At 36.9% G+C, this 20,506-nt stretch overlaps 1 protein-coding gene across 1 annotated transcript in view; it reads left to right on the plus strand.

Annotated features, from left to right (window-relative positions):
- LOC148950286 (ATP-binding cassette sub-family C member 10) overlaps positions 1-20,506 on the plus strand; it is a 132,684-nt gene that overhangs the window by 17,195 nt on the left and 94,983 nt on the right. The window contains exon 4 of the mRNA XM_089092286.1: positions 1,897-1,990. Within this exon, the coding sequence (XP_088948412.1) occupies positions 1,897-1,990 (94 nt within the window). The remainder of the gene's footprint in view (positions 1-1,896; positions 1,991-20,506) is intronic.

Genomic DNA, 20,506 nt, shown 5'->3' on the forward strand with positions numbered 1-20,506 from the left:
TAATTTACTATGCAAGGTCAGGTGAACATGGGGTTACCTAATTGCGTAAGCTGATCAGAGCGCATATTATTAACCCTAATATATATTATTAAATATATATTTAAATATATATTTATATTTAAATATATATTATATTTATATTTAATAATATTATATTTATTATAATATAATATTATATTAAAAATATAATATTATATTTTTATATATATAATATATATATATATATATATATATATATATATATATATATATATATATATATATATATATATATATATATTTATATATATATATATATATATATATTATATATATATATATATATATGTATATATATATATATATATATATATATATATATATATATATATATATATATATATATATATATATATATATATATATTATTTGGAATATTAAGTTTTACTTGGGAGGAATTGTTGTGACAGAGTTTAGATAAAACGGAAAATAACTCATCCAGTTCCTTGGACAATTAATTCCGACCAAACTCTACAGCGATTTTGAATAAATGTCCTGACCAAACTTAGCTAATTTTTAAAATTACTAAACCAAATTGTTGAAAACTGGGACACAATGGCTAAGCCATAAGACCAACTAAGTAATTTTTAGCTTTAATTTTGAAAAGGTTAAAATAGCAATAATAATGATAATAACGATATGTAATAATTTTAAATTTAAAGATAAAGCAAATGCCTCTATAAAGAAAAAAAAATCTCTTTAACTCTTTAATAGTTTATTCCAGACTAACTGACTCTGAATTTTGGCTTAGCGGAGAGGGTGTCCTTTTCCTTCGAAGAAATTGTTTTGAGGCCCAAATTTTGGAAATCTTTAGCATTGCAACTTTTTCCTAACCATCTTTGTCTGGAGCATGTTTTGGCACGGCTCTACACAAGCAAAATATTTTCATAATTTCAGGTTGATTGTTTTTCAAGAGATATAGGCAAGGCCATATCCAGGGGGGGGTTAGGGGGTTGAACCCCCCTCCCCCCGAAATCTTTGTCCGACTCGTAAAAATGTAACAACAATGAATATGATGCGTTTAAGTTTTTTTTGTACCCCCCCCCCCTCCTCCCCGAAAAAAAATTCTTTTGTAAATCACCCCCTGAAAGAAAATCCTGGATACAATCCTGCATAAAGGAGTATTTTAAAACTCCGGCAAAATGATGGCAGATAGGTTTTGGTAGAAATAGTCTATTGAACGAAAATTCCATTACAGGTCTAGAACACTTAAAGTATTAATATCGAACCACAAACAAGCCAGTCTGCACAAACTTGTTTATCGAATTTAACTCCGCGTTCATTCAAAGTCATATACCCCTTCGAGGGCTCGGACCTTAGTGCACTTTTGCATAATAATGTATAAGTAATGTTTTTCGTACCCGGCTCTTTTGATGGCTGTTTTCACATGGAAGACTGCCAAATAGTTTTCTAAAAAAAAGAAGTAAAATTGGTTGAATTAAGAAGATAAATCGAAATTAAATGGGTATTGGAAAAGGGGTATTCAAATAAAAAATTCAAAAAAACATTGTATCGATCGACCGATCGATAATCCTATTATCAAGTAAGATTGTTCAATTCATAGAGATAGCCAAGGAAGCTTTATGTCATATCGCTAGTCTACTGTGGCTAGAAAAAGGTAATAAACGTTAAAAAAGGGAATAAACGATTTGAACTGAAACTTTTACAATATAGTACCAAAAACAGAAAAGTAGTCTTAGTTCGTCAATTTCATTTAAAATCTGACGATCGCTACCGAGAGTTCGGAGTGTCAGTGTAAAACTCCTCTGAGTTTTCTACTTCTTCTGTAAATTTTTGCTTATGACTTGTTTGAGTCTGAAATTATAACCAGATTGACTTCTTTTTCTCTTTCTATAGCGTTGGTCAAATTGTTACTTACATCAGTTCAGATGTAAAACGAATAGCGAACTTTGCCATGAGCTTCCATGCTCTTTGGAGTTGCCCCATTCAGGTAAGTAAATAAGATGCATCTGTTTCGCTGGCGGTTCTGGTCTCTTGCGCCCAGAGCAAATCTTGGTTAGCACCCCCCCTCCCTTGTCTCCCACAAAGTTGTTGACCCAATTTTAACCAGTTTTCATTTATGTTTCTTTGCCATTCACAAGATGCAAGCCATCGATGAACTTTCCCAAAAATGCATACCGGTTGACCTTTTTACATAACATTTCTGTAGGTCTAATGTGTATAGTATTCGGGGGTCAGGTGCATATGGCAATTTGCTTTGTCATTAGACATGCGCTTGAATTTGGACCAAAGCCTACAGAAAAAGAAAATACCTATTCTTTTTCTGAAAAGAAAATTGGCAAAATCCTTTTACAACAGAAAACTGCACAACCTGGTCTAAGTCGAAGCAGCATTTCTGAAGGATACATAATGACGAGGAAGGCATTTCGAAAAGAAAATGTGGATGATATTTTACCAATACAACAACAAGTTCAAGGGGGGGGGGGGGTAAAAAGCGTATTTGATATCCGCGAAGAAGCGAATGTGAAAGCCATTTTTGTAACATATGATTGTGCAAAACTCCTTGAAATATCTCTAAGATGTGATTCTGGCCCTGGATATTGTATTTATTATACTGAAAACTGCTGAGAAGAAAGCTACTAGTAGCCTCAAGATTAAGTATTCGAAGGTCTGAAAAGTAAAAGTTTACAAGAATAATCTTAAGGGTCTGGAAGGTTGAAATCAAATCATAATTGAGCTAGAAAACGAGGTGGGTCCATTCAGATGCCCATTATCACCAGAATCTTTCTGGGAAGCGGCAAAGTTTAAAGGGTTAGGCTAATACCTACTGTGACCACATGGACATACGGAAGGAATTTTTATTTTAGTGTATATTCGATCAAGCTAATACGTTAGTTATATGTTAGAACCTAACTCTTTATGCTCCATAATTTCCTTTAAACTCTGGTTAAGAGTTTGCTATAAAGATTAACCTAAATAATAGTTATCACTCCTGAATCAGTTTTAAACGATCGATTTTTCTTACTAGAGAGTTTTGATTCTCTAGTTGAAAAAGGAAGTTTTGGTTACCATGGGTTACGGTTTGCTCTTACTAGACTCTAGCTGTTTGTGCAACCTAGTAAGTCAGGAAAGGTTAATCTGGATATTCCAAATTCTGACTTTTTGTGTTTTACATGAAATACTTTTTCTTGATTGAATAATTTTAGAGGGATTTTATGGTATATTGTAATTTGCTAATTTACGAGAAGGATTATCAACAAATTTCGATAGAAAGCGACACTTAGTGTTCTACTTTTGCTTTTAGGCTATCCAGACATAATCCAGCCTCAGTAGGGGTGAGATGCTAGTGCTTATGAGTCTTGCATTTTAGGAATCAGAGCCCAACAATGAGAGAGATAGAACGGGAGTCTTAAAAATCCAAACAATCACAAAGAGGATTTGTCGGATCGAAAAATCAGATTGTTGCTAAAATCAGTCGGAAATTCTTGTCATAAGGACACTCACCAAACAACGACGTCAGATCTGAATCAAATTTAAAGGGACTTAAATTCAATGTCTTAGTTATGCCTTTTGGGGGTGAGAATATTCTTGTATCGGCCTTATTTCAATGTCCGTTTTAAACGTTTGTCTCAACATTTTTGCCATTTACGTAAAATTAATTTACAAAAGATGTGCACCAAACAGCTGGAGGGAGTGAAAATGTTCAAATTTAGAATTTAGAGCTCCCCTTCCTAAAATGTTTTCAGAATCGGAAGGTTTAGCCAGATCTTACCCGAGTGCGGTGGTGTGTAAGACATTATTTTTTAGTCCTACATTTTGTGGATCAGAGCCCAATGCAAACAATAAGGGGGAGGAAAGGGGAGTCTCAAAACTCATACTGGTAGAATTATAGAGAGGATTTGTCAGATCAAAGGTCGGATTGTAACTTAAATTAGTCAGTATTGATATGCTCTTTCTGCCTTTTCGCAGTCAGGAATCAGTTCAACCGTTGTGGGACAGGAGGAAGGGCAATCCTAATCTGTTGTTGACAAGATATCTTTCGACAGAGGTCATCGGCCATCAACTGAACTCACCATGGAGTGAGAGCCAGAGTAATCATTCATTCGTACATTCTTATCATCAATATGTCTAAAAGAAGAGAAAGTCAAATCAAAACCAAAATGGATGGTTTTGACTGATCTGCTATCAGTCAAACATAGTGAGAGGTTATGCCCTTACAACGTCCTTTTTCCAGCTTAATGGCCTTAAAGTGCTTAAACAGATATTCCTATTCTTTGGCCCTTGCAACTTTAACTATGGTCTATAATGGTATTCAATAACAAGCTAAACTTTGTTTTTTATTTCTTTGTAGCAGTTTTAGCATTCTAGCATATTCAAAAAATTTTTTTCAAAGTTTTGTGTATCCTCATACTGCGTATAAGCCCGGTACCTGAAGTATGCTAATAAATATTATATATACCAAATAAATATATACTAAATAAACGAAAACATTTCCATTGATTATACCAAATAAACGAACGAAAATTTATTGTAGGAAAGACCCAATTTCTATAGCCCAGCTTAACAGCTAAATAAATGAACAAACATTTCCGTATTGGAACGGTGGAAAATTGTGAAGGTATGTAGCTCCAATAGGAGCCGGCGTTGTGCTATTTAGGAGTTGTACTATTTAGGAGTTGCAATAGGAGTTGTGCTATTTGGTCTGAGGATGCAATCAAGCCTCTGAGAGGATAGGGGGACTCAAATTCTTTTCATTTGGGGATCTACCAGAATGGGTTTCCAGATATCAACCGAACTCGGTGGTAAGTCTGTACCTGATACGATAATCATCTGGGAAGGAGATTGCTCATTCTTGGTGTTATGACATATACCTTAGCAGGTAGCCAAATAGAACGGAACTTCGTTGGAAATAAAAACTAGCGTCTGACTTTTGCGTTTTCGGGCTCAAAGTTGGCCCTACTCCTGTGAACAAGGGAACGGTTGGATAAGTCTTACAGTTGGGACATTTACCAAATCTGCAAACCCGATCCAATCTCTGTAAGGGGATGAGTCCTTAAATTCTTATTATCAAGACATCTACCAGGATAGATTATTCAGTATCAGCCAAACTTGATGAGAAGTATCATCTTCTGTCCTACTCTTGCTTTTCATCTGCCCAGGACTATCCTAAAATATGGGGGGGGGGCTAGGGCTTCTGCTGTGTCTTAAGAAGGCTCAATTCCAATCCAATAGACATTGTCAGCTGTGTTGTACCAAAGCTATGTTCAATAGTTCATAGTTGCTGCAAACCCTCATGTAGCCTTCACATCAGAGGCCTAGTTCATTTTGTAAATATAAACTTTTTAATGCTACTTTGGCCACATTTTGTATTTTGATCGGATTTTAAAACTTTACACCGTGTTCTTTATTTTTGTAGTGAACAATATGCATAAAATTAAATTTTCACATCTACCAAAATAGTGTTTTCTTAAGTACCTCCTGTGCTTTACGCTATTTCCTGGCCAAAGAGCCGAGCAGGGGGGGGGGTATGTTATTACGTGCTATTGTTTAAATGTGTAAATCAGTAAATCTATCCATCTATTTTATGTACCTTTTCTTGCAGAATCCTAGCATGATTTTATGAATAATGTATCATGCGTGGTTTGTTGCATAATGAGATTATTTAACCGTTTTTCTGTATTCTCTAGTTTATGGTAAACATATAAAATTGAATTTACGACTCCACTAAACTCTTGGCTTTTATAATAAATACGTGATGGATAGAGTTCTAAAAATAGTAAATACGATCGGCTCTGTGCTTTAGCATGTTGCTTGAGCGCTTAACCCTACTGTATCAAATGAGTTTTTTATGTGTCTTAGAACCTGATCCGTTCTGTTTTGATATCATCACTTCAGTTTTCAAAAAAAGAAAAGATCCATCCGAGTGCAGCTTGCGCAGATCAGCTGCTATAGCTGCGGTCCCATGTGGGCCTTAGCTGATAGCTGGTGTAAGACTATGCAATATTGTATAACCGCTGGTATTTCTCCGTATTCTATGCATGGAACGGTTGTCACATATTTTTTGTGTAATAGTTATGGAAGATTTGCTTTGGAGAACAAAATTGCAGAGATTTGGAATTTACTCTGCCGTGTATCTTTTCTTATTTAAAAAGGGCATTACAACTTAAATTTCTCTACATGATCTCTTTCCTGCTATTCTGTGACCACAGATTCACTACTGACCACAGGACATTCAGCACTTTGGGTTCAAATTTTTGTCTATGGGAAAAAGAGATGATAAATGAGAGAGATTTCATCTTCATACCGCTCGCATGCTAAACGAACTCACTGCCATCAAGTTTCATTATTCGAAGATAAGATTAATGAAATATCAAGTCTTATTCTTAAGTGTTTACACATTTTGGATTGAGTCTACATTAATTTCAGCACTCTGCTTAAATAATCCTTCTCTTCAAAAAGACTAAACATTTTGCTAATCTCTTTCCATCCAGGAAATCGCCCCCAAGCGATGTATTCTTCAATAGCATATGCCGCAAAATGTGGTGCCGTCAGTGGCAACTTGCAAATAGTCGCAAGAATCAATATTAGCTTCTACGTTGCCGTTCTACGACTTTGAGAAGCTGTCAATTCTTAGTTCCATGACACTATCTCATTTGCCTCTTCGTGTGTCTTTCAAATCAAGTTTTTATATATTTCAGCAACTTCACCTTTAAAATCCATCTAGAGATTATTTAACCAACCAGTGTTCTAGTCTTATTCATTTCAGAAATGGGCCAAAAATGTGCTACTTTTGCTGTCATACGTTGCTTTACTTTGGCGCTATTAAGTCGAAAAAACACATAGATTGAAAACATGAATTTTGGAATGGACCCTTATCATTTCTTTATGATTTTCCGGTAACCTGTTAGTACAGGAGGGGGGGGGCACATCAGTACTATTAATGGAAAAATACTATTAATGGAAAAATACGGGGACAGTAAACGTCTAGTCAATTTCAGTGCGTATTCCTTACTTTTATTTGGCATCATCACAGACTTGAGGGTTTTCAGTCTCTTGCCAAAATTTCCTAAAAGATGTTCTAAAAAAATAAAAAATTATCATACTGTTAAATCCGCATAATAATTACTATTTCCGAATAAGCGTTAACAGGGACATTGTCTTCACTAGACAATATCTAATAAAGAAAATTGCGTTTTGAAAATTCCAACTTGTACGGACCGTGGTTCACTCTTTAATAAGTTGAAGGAACTTCGTCAACTATCATTAGAGACGGTAAACCTCCAACTTCAGGTTTTCAACGAAGGCGATTTCAGTGGTGTCCTTGTCATGTTTCTTAGCACTTTCCATTCTGGAAATAGCACCAGAAAGTGGGATTTTTTGTGGCATTTGGCACTTTCCTTTGGTGATATCAAGACAAACTTATAAAAAGCAAATGGATATGATAAGGGCAGTGGCGCCATTTAGAGGGGGCAGCCCCCCTGATTTTTTGAGGGGCCCAATGCTCAACTCTGAAGCTCTTAGTTTATTCTTCCTTTTCCAAATTCTTTTGTTGCTTTTGATTTATTCCTGAAAAACCAGGTCATTAGAAAACAGCAAATTGAAGACAGTCAAAGATTTGCAGCGAAGTCACCCATTTGAAGAATATCTCCTTTGGCATGGTTTTTTCGGATTCAGCCTTTTACATTATACTGTCTCCAATTATTTATGTACCCGGTCAGCCTGTAGTGTCATTTGCAACATCCGGGAAAAGGGGGTATCCAGACTAGGGTCTTGGAGTTTCGTTTCACATTTTGTATTTAGTGCACTGTATACTGTAGCGTCTTCTTTTTACAAATTAATTTAAAAAACTTTTTCCACAAAATAAGTTTTTCATAGAAAAGTAAAGAACTCCATTAAAAAAAATGAGCAAAAATAAAATCAAACAATCTACCAAGCGTGAAACTACCACAAATCAGCATCGATAAATAAATGAAACCCAAAACGAACAGAAATTACAATAAATAACCGAGTCAAACTCAAAACAAACAGAAATTAACATAAGTTGGGCGCAAAACGCCTATGCCTTCCCAAGGCTAGAACAAAATTTGCACTTTACTGAAAAAAATACAAATGAATGTGCATTGTCAGTTTAATATACATTTACTGATATTTATTAATCAAAATCTTAATATTATTTGATTTATTAGTACTGATATTTAGTAATCAAAGTGTTAAAATTATTTGATTTATTAGTTATAGAAGTAAAAACATTTATATTTTTTTCAGTAAAGTGCAAATTTTGTTCTAGCCTTGGGAACGCATAGGCGTTTTGCGCCCAACTTATGTTAATTTCTGCTCGTTTTGAGTTTGACTCGGCTATTTATTGTAATTTCTGTTCGTTCAGAAAAAATTTCCAGAACTTTCAACTACGTTGAACAAAATGGATATCTCAAAATTTTAATTCGATATGTTTGGAAAAATGGTGGGCGTGAGAGGGGCGTAAGTCACTATCCAATCACTTTCAACTCTTAAAAAAGGCACTAGCCCTTTCAATTTCCGATTGAATGAGCCCTTTTGAAGTTTCTACGACAACGCTTTCAATAAGAACTTTATATGCCCCCGGGGATAACTTACAACCCTTGCCCTGAGGGCTGTGGGAGGAGGGGTGGTCATCCTCAAAGACCTAATTTCTAAAACTTTCAACTATGCTGATTAAAATGACTATCTACAAATTTTGATTGGATAATTTTGCGAAAAAGGTGGGCTTCAGATGGGGGCTCGTTACCCTTCAATCACTTTAGACTATTAAAAATGGCACTAGATCTTTGATTCCAAATCGAATCAGCCCTTTTTCAAGCTTCTACGACAAAGATTTCAATAAAAACCTTAATGCCCCCAGGGCATAACTTATACTCCTTGCCCTGAGGGTTGTGGGGGAGTGTCCTCCTCAAAAATATGTTTTCTATGTTGAAATCAACTACCCTGAACAAAATGGCTATTTCAAAATTTTTATTGGATATTTTTGGGGGAATGATGAGTGTGGGGGGGGGGGGGGCTAGTTGACCTCCAATCACTTTCCACTATTAAAAAGGGCACAAGCCCTTTGAATTTCCAGTCGAATGAGCTTTTATTGAAGTTTCTACGACAACGCCTTCTTTAAAAACCTTATGTTCCCCCAGGACATAACTTAAAACCCTTGCCCTGAGGGATGTGGGGGATTGTCCTCCTCAAAAACCTATTTTCTATCTGGAAATCAACTACGCTGAACAAAATGGCTATCTCTAAATTTTTATTGGATGTGTTTGGGGGAATGAAGGAAGTGGGGGGGGGGGCTAGTTGCCCTCCAATCACTTTCGACTATTAAAAAGTGTACTAGCCCTTTGAATTTCCAATCAAATGAGCCTGTTTTGAAGTTTCTACGACAACGCCTTCTATAAAAACCTTATATGCCCCCAGGGCATAACTTAAAACCCTTGCCCTGATGGTTGTGGGGGAGTGTCCTTTTGATGGGATGTATATGGGGGCCTAATGGGCGTGGGGGGGGCTAGTTGCCCACCAATCACTTTCGACTATTAAAAAGAGTAGTAGCCCTTTGATTTTCAAATCAAATAAGTCTGTTTTGAAGTTTTTACGACAACAACTACTATATAAACCTCATATGCCCCCAGGGCATAACTTAAAACCCTTGCCCTGAGGGTTGTGGGGGAGTGTCCTTCTGAAAAAAATATTTTCTGTCTGGAAAACTACGCTGAACAAAATGGCTATCTCAACATTTTAATTGGATGTGTTTGGGGGAATGATTGGTGTGGGGGGCTATTAGCACTCCAATCACTTTAGACTGTTAAAAAGGATACGAGGCCTTTGAATTTCCAATCGAATGTAATTTTTTTGAAGTTTGTACGACAACGCCTTATATAAAAACCTTATATGCCCTCAGGGCATAACTTATAACCCTTGCCCTGAGGGTTGTGGGGGAGTGTCCTCCTCAAAAACATATTTTCTATCTGGAAATCAACTACGCTGAACAAAATAGCTATCTCAAAATTTTTATTGGATGTGTTTTTGGGAATTATGGGCGGGGGGGGGGGCTAGTTGCCCTCCAATCACTTTTGACTATTAAAAAGGGAACTATCTCTTTGAATGCCAAGTCTAATGAGTCTTTTTTTAAGCTTCCACAGCACCTTCTATAAAAACTTGATCTGTCCCCTTAATACATTTGCTAACCCTGGCCTTGAGGGCTGTGGGGGAGTAAACATATCGGAGACGTTTATGAACTCGGGAAAAAAACTACACTAAACAAAATGGCCAAGTCAAATTATTGATTGAATGGGTTTTTGGAAATTATGGGCGGGGGGGGGGGGCTAGTTGCCATTCAATCACTTTCGACTATTAAAAAGGGCACTAGCCCCTCCAATTTCCAAACCAATGAGCCCTTTTCGAAGTTTCTTCGACAACTCCTTCGATATGAAGTGCCCGGGTATAAAGAACCAAAAAACAACACACTGTGCCCACATCGTTCTTTACTTAGGCAGCGCTAGCACGCTGCCTATGATATAATACACATTTCATACCACGCGTATAGGGTCTGAGCAAATACGTCACAAGCTTAGTTCAGTTGCTGCCTGGCAAAAAACTGGTTTTTTCATAGGCATACCGTGATGTGTACATAGGCATCGTGCATGCGCGAATGCGGAGTATCAATTTTGTGTGGTTTTAAATGTGTTTCACTTTTTTTTACAGATAGTATAGCCTTTTCCGCTACTATATATTCTCTCTACTGTGATTTAGTGTCTCGTTAGCCTTCTTTGAATAAAGAACCGTGCTTTCACGTGTATATCAGTTGCCTCTAAAATGCTATTAATTAAAAAGAACTTTTTCCACAAAATAAGTTTTTCAAAGAAAAGTAAAGAACTCCATTAAACCAAAAATCAGCAAAAATAAAATAAAATAATCTACCAAGGTTGAAACTACCACAAATCAGAATCAATAAATAAATGAAACTCAAAATGAACAGACATTAAAATAAATAACCTACCCAAACTCAAAACGAGCAGAAATTAACATAAGTTGGGTGCAAAACCCCTATGCCTTCCCAAGGCCATAACAAAATTTGCACTTTAATGAAAAAAATACAAATGAATGTGCATTGTCAGTTTAATATACATATACTGATAGTTAGTAATCAAAATGTTAGAATTATTTGATTTATTAAAGTTATAAAAGTAAAAACATTTATATTTTTTTCAGTAAAGTGCAAATTTTGTTCTGACCTTGGAAAGGCATAGGGGTTTTGCGTCCAACTTATGTTAATTCTTGGCTAGTTTTGAGTTTGACTTCCTTATTTATTTCAATTTCTGTTTGATTTGGGTTTCATTTATTTATCGATGCTGATTTGTGGTAGTTTCGAGCTTGGTAGATTATTTGATTTTATTTTTGCTCATTTTCTGCTTAATGGAGTTCTTTACTTTTCTTTGAAAAACTCATTTTGCAGAAAAAGGTTTTTTAATTAATTTCTCCTCGTTTTATTTTGACATAGTTTTTTCAGGGAAAAAGAAAATAATACTTTCAATCTTTTCGTTTTTTAAAACTTAATAGTTTTGCCTGCTATTTGTATGCTGGAGAAAAATTTTCAGCAATTTTTAATAACATATGCACTTTTAAAAATCTGGACACAAATAGTACTGTTTAACTTAGTTTCATATCTCCTCTAGTTGACCTGAAATGGAAAACTTGATACCGTTCGCAAAAAAAATCTGTTTACTTTCGTTGATAGCTATGATATACTTACACTATTTTGATTTGGTTAAATTTTAAGAGCAGAAGTAGCCTCGAAAGTTTGAACATAATACCCTCAGTCGTTCTTGGGATACTGCTGATATGCCATATTGGGAATTAGCATTATCACAGTGAATTGTGATTTAATCTTAAGGCAAAATTTAGTTTTTTAAACATAATGGGCAAATTGGTGGGTGGGAGTGGTATGGGGATTAGTTGCCCTCCAATCACTTTTGACTATTAAAACAGGCATCAGCCCTTCCTATTTTCAATTGAATGAGCTCCTTTCGAAGTTTTTACGACAACTCGTTTGATACGGAGTGCCCTGGTCTAAACAACAACAAAAAAAATGTTACTTATCACTTTCGACTATTAAAATTGGCACTAGTCCTTTGGATTTCAAATCAAATGAGCCCTTCTCTGAAGTTTCTACGACAACGTCTTCTATAAAAACCTTATATGCCCCCAGGGCATAACTTAAAACCCTTGACCTGAGGGCTGTGGCGGAGTATCCTCCTCAAAAAAAATTCTATCTGTAAATCAACTACGCTGAACAAAATGGCTATCTCAAAATTTTTATTGAATGTGTTAGGGGGAATGATGGGAGTGGGGGGGGCTAGTTGCCCCCTAATCACTTTCGACTATTAAAAAGGGCGCTAGCCCGTTGAATTTCCAATCAAATGAGCTTTTTTTGATGTTTCTATGACAACGCCTTCTATAAAAACATTATATGCCCCCTGGGAATAACTTTCAACCCTTGCCCTGAGGGTTGTGGGGTATTTTCCTCCTCAAAAGCATATTTTCTATCTGGAAATCAACTACGCTGAACAAAATGGCTCTCACAAAATTGTGATTGGATGTGTGTGGGGGAATGATGGGCGTGGGGGGGGGTTAGGTACCCTCCAACCACTTTCAACTATTAAAAAGGGCCCTAGCCCTTTGAATTTCCAATCATATGAGCCCCTTTTGAAGTTTCTATGACAACGCCTTCAATAAAAACCTTATAGGCCTCTAGACAATACTTAACACTTACCCTGAGGGTTGTTGGGGAGTGTCCTCCTGAAAAACTCTGTTTTATCTGGGAATCAACACTACTGAACAATATGCCTATCCAAAAGCTTTAAATGGAATTGTCTAAGAGACTAATGGGCTTGGGGGAGGGCTAGTTGCCCTCCAATCCCTTTCAACTATTAAGAATGGAAATAGCCCTTTGAATTTCCAATCGAATGAACCTGTTTTGAAGTTTCTACGACAACACCTTCTATAAAAAACCTTATATTCCCCCAGGGCATAACTTAAAACCCTTGCCCTGAGGGCTGTGGGGGAGTGTCCTCCTAAAAACATATTTTCTATCTGGAAATCAACTACGCTGTACAAAATGGCTATCTTAAAATTTTGATTGGATGTATTTGGGGGAATGATGGGCTTGGGGGGGGGGGGCTAGTTGCCCTCCAATCACTTTCGACTATTAAAAAGGGTACTAGCCCTTTGAATTTCCAATCGAATGAGCCGTTTTTGAAGTTTCTACGACAACGCCTTCTATAAAAAACCTTATATGCCCCCAGGGCATAACTTAAAATCCTTGCCCTGGTGGTTGTGGGGGAGTGTCCTCCTCAAAACATATTTTTATCTAGAAATCAACTACGCTGAACAAAATGGCTATCTCAAAATTTTTCTGGGAGGGTGTGTGGCAAAGGCTGGGCGGCGGGGGGGGGGCTGGGTGCCCTCCAATTACTTTTGACTATTAAAAAGAGCACTAGCCCGTTGAATTTCCAATCGAACGAGCTTATTTTGAAGTTTCTACGACAGCGCCTTCTATAAAAACATTATATGCCCCCTGGGCATAACTTAAAACCCTTGCTCTGAGGGTTTTGGGGGAGTGTCCTCCTCAAAAACATATTTTCTATCTGGAAATCAACCACGCTGAACAAAATGGCTATCTCAAAATTTTGATTGGATGTATTTGGGGGAATGATGGGCGTGGGAGGGGGGGGGGCTAGTTGCCCTCCAATCATTTTCGACTATTTAAAAGGGCACTAGCCACTCCAATTTCCAATCGAGTGAGTCCTTTTCGAAGTTTCTACGACGACTCCTTCGATACGAAGTGCCCGGGTATGGAGAAAAAAAAAACGAAAAAAAAACACATTGTGCCCACATCGTTCTTTACTTAGGCAGCGCTAGCGCGCTGCCTATCAAAAGGTGGGCGTGAGAGGGGGGTTAGTTACCATCCAATCACTCAACTATTAAAAAGGGCACTAGCCCTTTGAATATCCAATCAAATGAGCCTTTTTTGAAGTTTCTATGACAACGCCTTTTATAAAAACCTTATATGCCCCCAGGCCATAACTTAAAACCCTTGCCCCGGAGGATATGGGGGAGTGTCCTCCTCAAAAACATATTTTGTATCTGGAAAACAATTACGCTGAACAAAATGGCTATCTCAAAATTTTAATTGGTTGTTTTTGGGGGAATGATGGGCACGGGGGTGGGGGGGTTAGTTGCCCTCCAATCACTTTCGACTATTAAAACTGGCTCTAGCCCTCTGAATTTCCAATTGAATGAGCCTTTTTTGAAGTTTCTACCACAACGCCTTCTATAAAAACCTTATATGCCCCCAGGGCATAACTTAAAACCCTTGCCCCGAGGGTTGTGGGACAGTGTCCCCCTTAAAAATATATTTTCTATCTGGAAATCAACTACGCTGAACAAAATGGCTGTCTCAAAATTTTGATTAGATATTTTGGAGGGAAGGATGGGCGTGGGGGGGGGGCTCGGTGCTCTCAAATTAGTTTCGCCAATTAAAAAGGGCACTAGGAACTCTAATTTCCAAATGAATAAGTCATTTTCGAAGTTTAAACGATAACTGTTTCAATACGAAGTGCCCGGGTATGGAGAAAAAAAAAAACAACAACAAAAAACAACACATTGTAGCCACATCGTTCTTTACTTAGGCAGCGCTAGCGCGCTGCCTATGATTGTGTTTGGACATAGTAATAAGCATTATAGTACGGAAATAGTGTTGACTCGAGTTCAACTTCAAATCGGATAACAGAAACATGAGTTCATCTTGTGCGAGTGGTGAAAAAAGGAAAATTAAAGCCCAACGAAAAGAAGAAGAACTGAAGATGCAACGACAATTGGCTTCGTTTTTCAACACAACTCCAAGTAAACCTACTTTACTTAAAGTTTGTTTCATCGACAGAACTGCAATGCTGTCACTTAAACACTAAAGTACGATTCTCAATTTGTATATTAGATTCCTTAGTTAGAAGCCTTTCTGTTCTTGAAAATTTCGAATGGTTATCCCATTTGGATAAATTTTAAAAGAAAAAACAAGTTTTTTAACTTAAAGTAAGGACCCATATTAAACCTTTAAATAAATAAAAATCTTCCATATATGAGGGGGGCTTCCCCCTCCTAAGCCCCTCTTTCTCTACGCTAAATTTTGACTTTTTTCTCAATTCTTTAAGAAAGACTTCACAAGCATTGTAGGGCAATTTAATGAGAATAAAAGCTTAGCCAAACCAATAGAGACTTTGGTTTTAAGAGCAAGGGATTTAGAAGGGTGCAGCCCCACTCATATATGCTCTAATTTTTTGTCTTTTTCAATGTTTTCCTGTACTTTCAGTTGAATTTTTTTTTCTAAATTTTAATTCCTGATTGCTAATCAGATCATGCCGGAAAATCTGGCTCCCTCAAGGTAGTTTCATGCACCAACCCCTGTCCCCACTCTGCACCCACCGACACTCTTTCATAACTAATGATTGGAAATTTAAAAAAAAGTTTACTATTCTTATTAAACGGCCATTCTGTTTCAAGAGTCGCTCTTAAAGAATTATGACAAAAAGTAAAAACTTACGATTAATTAAAAATATACGTATACTAAAGTATACGTATACTATATACTAAACTGTACTATAGTAAACTTATATATATGTATGCTATATACTAAACTATACTAAAGTATACGTAATAATTTCTATCCATTTTAAGTTTTGATGTTGCTCCTTACTTTCAGCTCCTCCATGAAATATTCCCTCCTCCACGTAGGAAGGAGGACAAAAATTCTACCTTGGAAAGCTCTTTTCACGTAAAAATACCCCCCCCCTCCAAGGAAATTCCCCCAATACAATTCCATTCTAGCTGAAAATTCCACCCAGAAACTTTCTTGCGGACGATCTCAGGTGGAAAATGTTTCTTGTGCACTTTCATTTGAAAAAAGACTTTAATTTCTGATTGTTTTAAAATTAAGCCAGTAATCTCCTCTGTGAGAAGTTTTCCAACAAAAAGCCAGCAAAAAGGTATTTACCAGCAAAGGTTTTTTTTTTTGGGGGGGGGGGGAAGGGGTACAAAATAAACTTTTAAAAACGCATCAAACTCCCTTATGATTTCTGGGTATATTTCTGGTCTATGCTGTTATTCTGTAGGTAGAAATAACATTAAACCCCAAAATGAGCAGAATTTATTTCGTACAGGGGGGGGGGGGATTGCCCATTCCTTATCCACACCTCCACCTCAAAGTCAAAGAAACTTTGGACTGTGCTCATTAGATGAGAAATTGAGTGTTCTAGTCCCTTTTTTAAGTCCAAAGGAATCGGGGATCAACCAGCTGCGTGGGTTGATATTTTCTGGGATGGGGGGGGTATTTTGTCTGTTTTTTCCGTTTTTTTCCGTGGTTTATATTTTCCGGGAGGGGGGGGTAAACGCCAGCCACCAAAAAAGGACAAAGAATGATAAAAAAAGACCGCTAATATTTTTAGATGCGTCAAACGAGGCATGATCAATGCCGATAAAAATCAGAAAAGAACAGAAACGTTTAACAATAAGAAAAAAGGAAGTGCAACTAATCAAATGAAGAAGAGAAGGGAAAAACAAGAATTGCTCGTCAATAAAACTGAAAGTAATTAAAATCTAACTTGTGTTAGGGTGAGGCCCTTATTATCTAGATGGGGTTGGAGTAGCTTAAATACATTTGACTTGCTTTTTTTGTGTGAGAGGGGGAGGGGGTCAATTGTTTTTTTTGTTTTTTTTTTTTAATATATATATTTTCTAGTTTTCTTATCCCTTCTTGCACTGTTCTTGTTGTTCCATTCTTCCGGTTTCGTATTGCTTTCGTTTTTATTCTTTTGTTGTACTAATATAAATGAATAGATAAATCTTAAAAGCAGTTCAGCTAAAATTGAATATACAAATCAAGCTTAAAATGAACAAAAACATCTTACTATTGATTACTTTATAGGACAGTTATGCCGGGACGTCAAAGGAAAAGGCGTCGGCGACCGAGATTTTATCGCCAAACGAGCATCTGGACGCGAGACCAAATTCTGGGGAAACATATCTGCGCCAACCAGAAACGGAGGGAACGGCTTCCAGCATAAACAGTACAGATAAATCCATGAACCCATATGATAACCCCTGTCAACCAGTTCTGACTGACTATCCTGTCACTACCATCGGGAATCGCACACAAAAATTCAACAGCTCCTATTTCTTGGCATATCCATGGCTCGAATATTCCAAAGAACAGGACTCGGTATTCTGCTTCTGTTGCTGACACTTGAGTGGATCATCGGTAAGATCAGGCGAAAGATATTGCGCTAGAGTATTCATCGACGTAAGATTGAGAAAGTGGAAAGACATTTCAGAGCTGGTAATACAGCACGAAAGGAGTGACCAGTAAGAAGCGTATACCATTTTCTGAACCAAAATTAAAGCTGTTCAGACGAAAACGACCGAATCTGTTTTCTTCTACCTGGCAAATGAATAAGACAAGGAAATGCTCGGGAACATGCGCTGCGTTAAGATTTGGCTAAAAACTACAGCCGTATTTGGACGATAAGGTCTTGTATTCTGTAGCGGTGATGAAGGAGAGTTCAGTGCCAATCAAGAGAATTTCGTTCAGATCGTAGGTCTTTTGATGGAAATCAACCCAGACTTGATGGGCAAGACTCGCAAGGCCTATGGCCATTAGTTGTCACACGAGAACCAAAATGAATACATTGAGGTCATAGGAAATAAAATTAAAAGTTCTATCGCGGAAGAAGTCAGAGAAGCAAAATATTTTGCTGTTCTTGCTGAAGAAATAAAAGACATCTCAAAAAAGGAATCACTCGCGATTTTAGTGTGCTTTATACATGATATGAAAATCAAAGGAAGAGCCATAGGTTGCTACCACATGCGAAATGTTGACGCTGAGAGTTTGGCCGACTTTATTTACAACGAAATAAAGGGTATTGACCTTGACTGGTCAAAATGCGTCAGACACTCCTATGACGGGAAGAGTGTAATGAATAGAGATTTTTAAGGAGTACATACTCGTCTCTGGGAAAAGGTGCAGCAAGTTACGTAATCTCACTGTCATTCCCAGAGGTTTTACCTTGTTATTGGCGTATGTAGAAAAAACGAAGAATTTCTGCAGTTCTGTCATATTCGCAGTTCTGTCAGTTGTTCAAGAATATTCTGACAAGGAGGAAGCAGCAGAAGCTACTGGTCTTAAGAATCAACTAGAGTCGTTTCCCTTCATATTCAGTTTGTATGTAATTCACGAAGCTCTTGCAGTGATCAACCCTCTTTCTGAACAACTGTAGGCCCCAGATCTGATAATTTCAGACGTCTGCTCTTTATTCACCACAACAACAAAACAACTGAAGACAATTTGTGATGTCGAGTATTTTCGAGTCCTATACGGCAAGTCTAAGGAGATGGCTATTAATGTCGGAGCTGATTTTTTGGAAACAAGCGCTCTTGCTTCAAACATCCTAGCAAAATTAAAACAAGGTCAGAAGAGATCAGGAAGAGTGGGGGATAGTTTTATAATATCAATACTTGGAAAACATTCCACGGAAAACGAGGGTGCAATCACAGAAGAGAAAGTTCAAAGAAATTTCTTCAAGGTTTCGGCCAGAGTGATAGGTAAGTTTAAAGAACGTTTTTCTGTCCAGTTGCCGTTGCTAGAAGCCACACGATGCTTTAACCCCAAACCCAAGAGGAAAAAATTGACCTGAGCAAATGTGGCGAAAGAGGAAGCATAGAACATTTTTCAATTTTGCAATTAACTAGGCTCACGTTTTTACTTGATGATCCGGTTTTAAAGGCAATATATTTGGAAAAATATTAATGTAGAACATATTATGAAGTGTAATAAACCCCTGTTTTTCTCGTTTTCATTATCGTTAAAAACGAGCATGGATTAATTAAAAAAAAGTTATATGCTCAAAGTTAACCGTAAATTTTACCCTTAAAACGAGTAACAGTTTTAAAGCTATTTAATAAATTATAGTTTTTTTTTCAAATCATTGGGGGGGGGGGGCAACTGCCTCCCCCCCACAAGGACGCCACTGGATATGAGCATTAGCTTTCAAATGCACAATTAACCGTCTCCACGATTCTCTTGTAACCTACTGGGACTGGCAAAATAAGGGAGATAACTGAGACACATTCATAAAAGTGAGTTTGCTTGTCTTGAAGATGGGGAAAGTGGACTATAAACCTCTAGTTGTTGTTTTTAACAACGGTGATTTCAGTGGGTGCTTTTTTCGATTTGAGCCTGTGTTTGGGGGGTTCCAGGGTCTTTTGAAGTTCTAAAAAGATTGTTTTTATAATTACAAACTATTATTTTGTTGAATCTGAAATATAGTTATTTTTTCTAAATCAGTGTCTGTTGGAAAGTGTTTCCTTCGAAGTTACTCGAGAGATTAACTTCGAAAACATGTTTTTAAATATTTGGTTACTATGAACCTTATTTCGCTCTTTACTAGATTGCAGCTACGGGTTCATTTGAGATGGACGGTTAGACTAACCGTCCAACTTTAAAAAAACAAACTATGATAATTTTGATAATAGTATATACATATTTTTGGTTTGATGGTGATTTCAAATTTATAAAGTTTATATTTTTGCGGGGGTAACATTTTTTTTTTTTCTACGCCGCCGATTTCGGTTGATGTCGAGAGAGTAGCCAGGGTCTAATCATTGTAGGCTTTTACGGTTACTGTATACCCAGCGCCAGATTGGTGCAAATGACATATTTCGGAAAGCTGCTTATAATTTTTTTCTGGGGACCAAAAATGATGGCTTTCTGTTGTCTTCGTTTTTGAGCCGATAGTGGATGGGTAGAATTAAAGTTTTATAGAATATGTAGAAGACGGGTGTCTCAAATCATTCCGTCACTGTCTCATTCCTTTCAGCCACAACTCAGCTTTCGAATTGAAATCCCGTTCAAGCTATAGGCACTAGTTTAAAGTGACGTTAAAATGAAGTCTAAAAGTAATTTAGATATTTCGTAGTTCCTAGGTCCTATTGATAGGGTATCTTTTTTTAATAATAACAAAAAGCAAAATTTTTGATTCAAGAAGTTCTGCCATCTATGGCATTATCAGTTATTTCTTTTCGTGATTTTGGGCGAGTTTGTCGTTTCTTTTTCCAAGTCTTGAATTGTGGCAGAGAGCCGGCATCACCTAGGCTTCCAAAGCTAGAATTTTACTCTTACTGGGTAAAAAACTAGAGCTTACTCCTTGCTTGTTACTTAGTAGTGCTATTAGAAAGTTGGCCCACAGCAAGAAAATTAACTTATTCACCAAGAATGATTTGTTTTTTGATGATTTGACCAAGTATTTTTTATGAATTTCTGCAAGAGTTCGTCCCTGAGATACACTATTTTGAAATTTTAAGGATTTGAGAACCTTAGTGATGAGGCGTATATCGAAAAAAAAAAATCGGTTAGTCACGAAAACGATTTGGAGCCTGAGTTGGT

The sequence above is a fragment of the Artemia sp. Qi Xiang Cuo genome, chromosome 7 (assembly GCF_049724085.1).
Source record: "Artemia sp. Qi Xiang Cuo chromosome 7, ASM4972408v1, whole genome shotgun sequence".
In the NCBI taxonomy this organism is placed as follows: Eukaryota; Metazoa; Arthropoda; class Branchiopoda; order Anostraca; family Artemiidae; genus Artemia; species Artemia sp. Qi Xiang Cuo.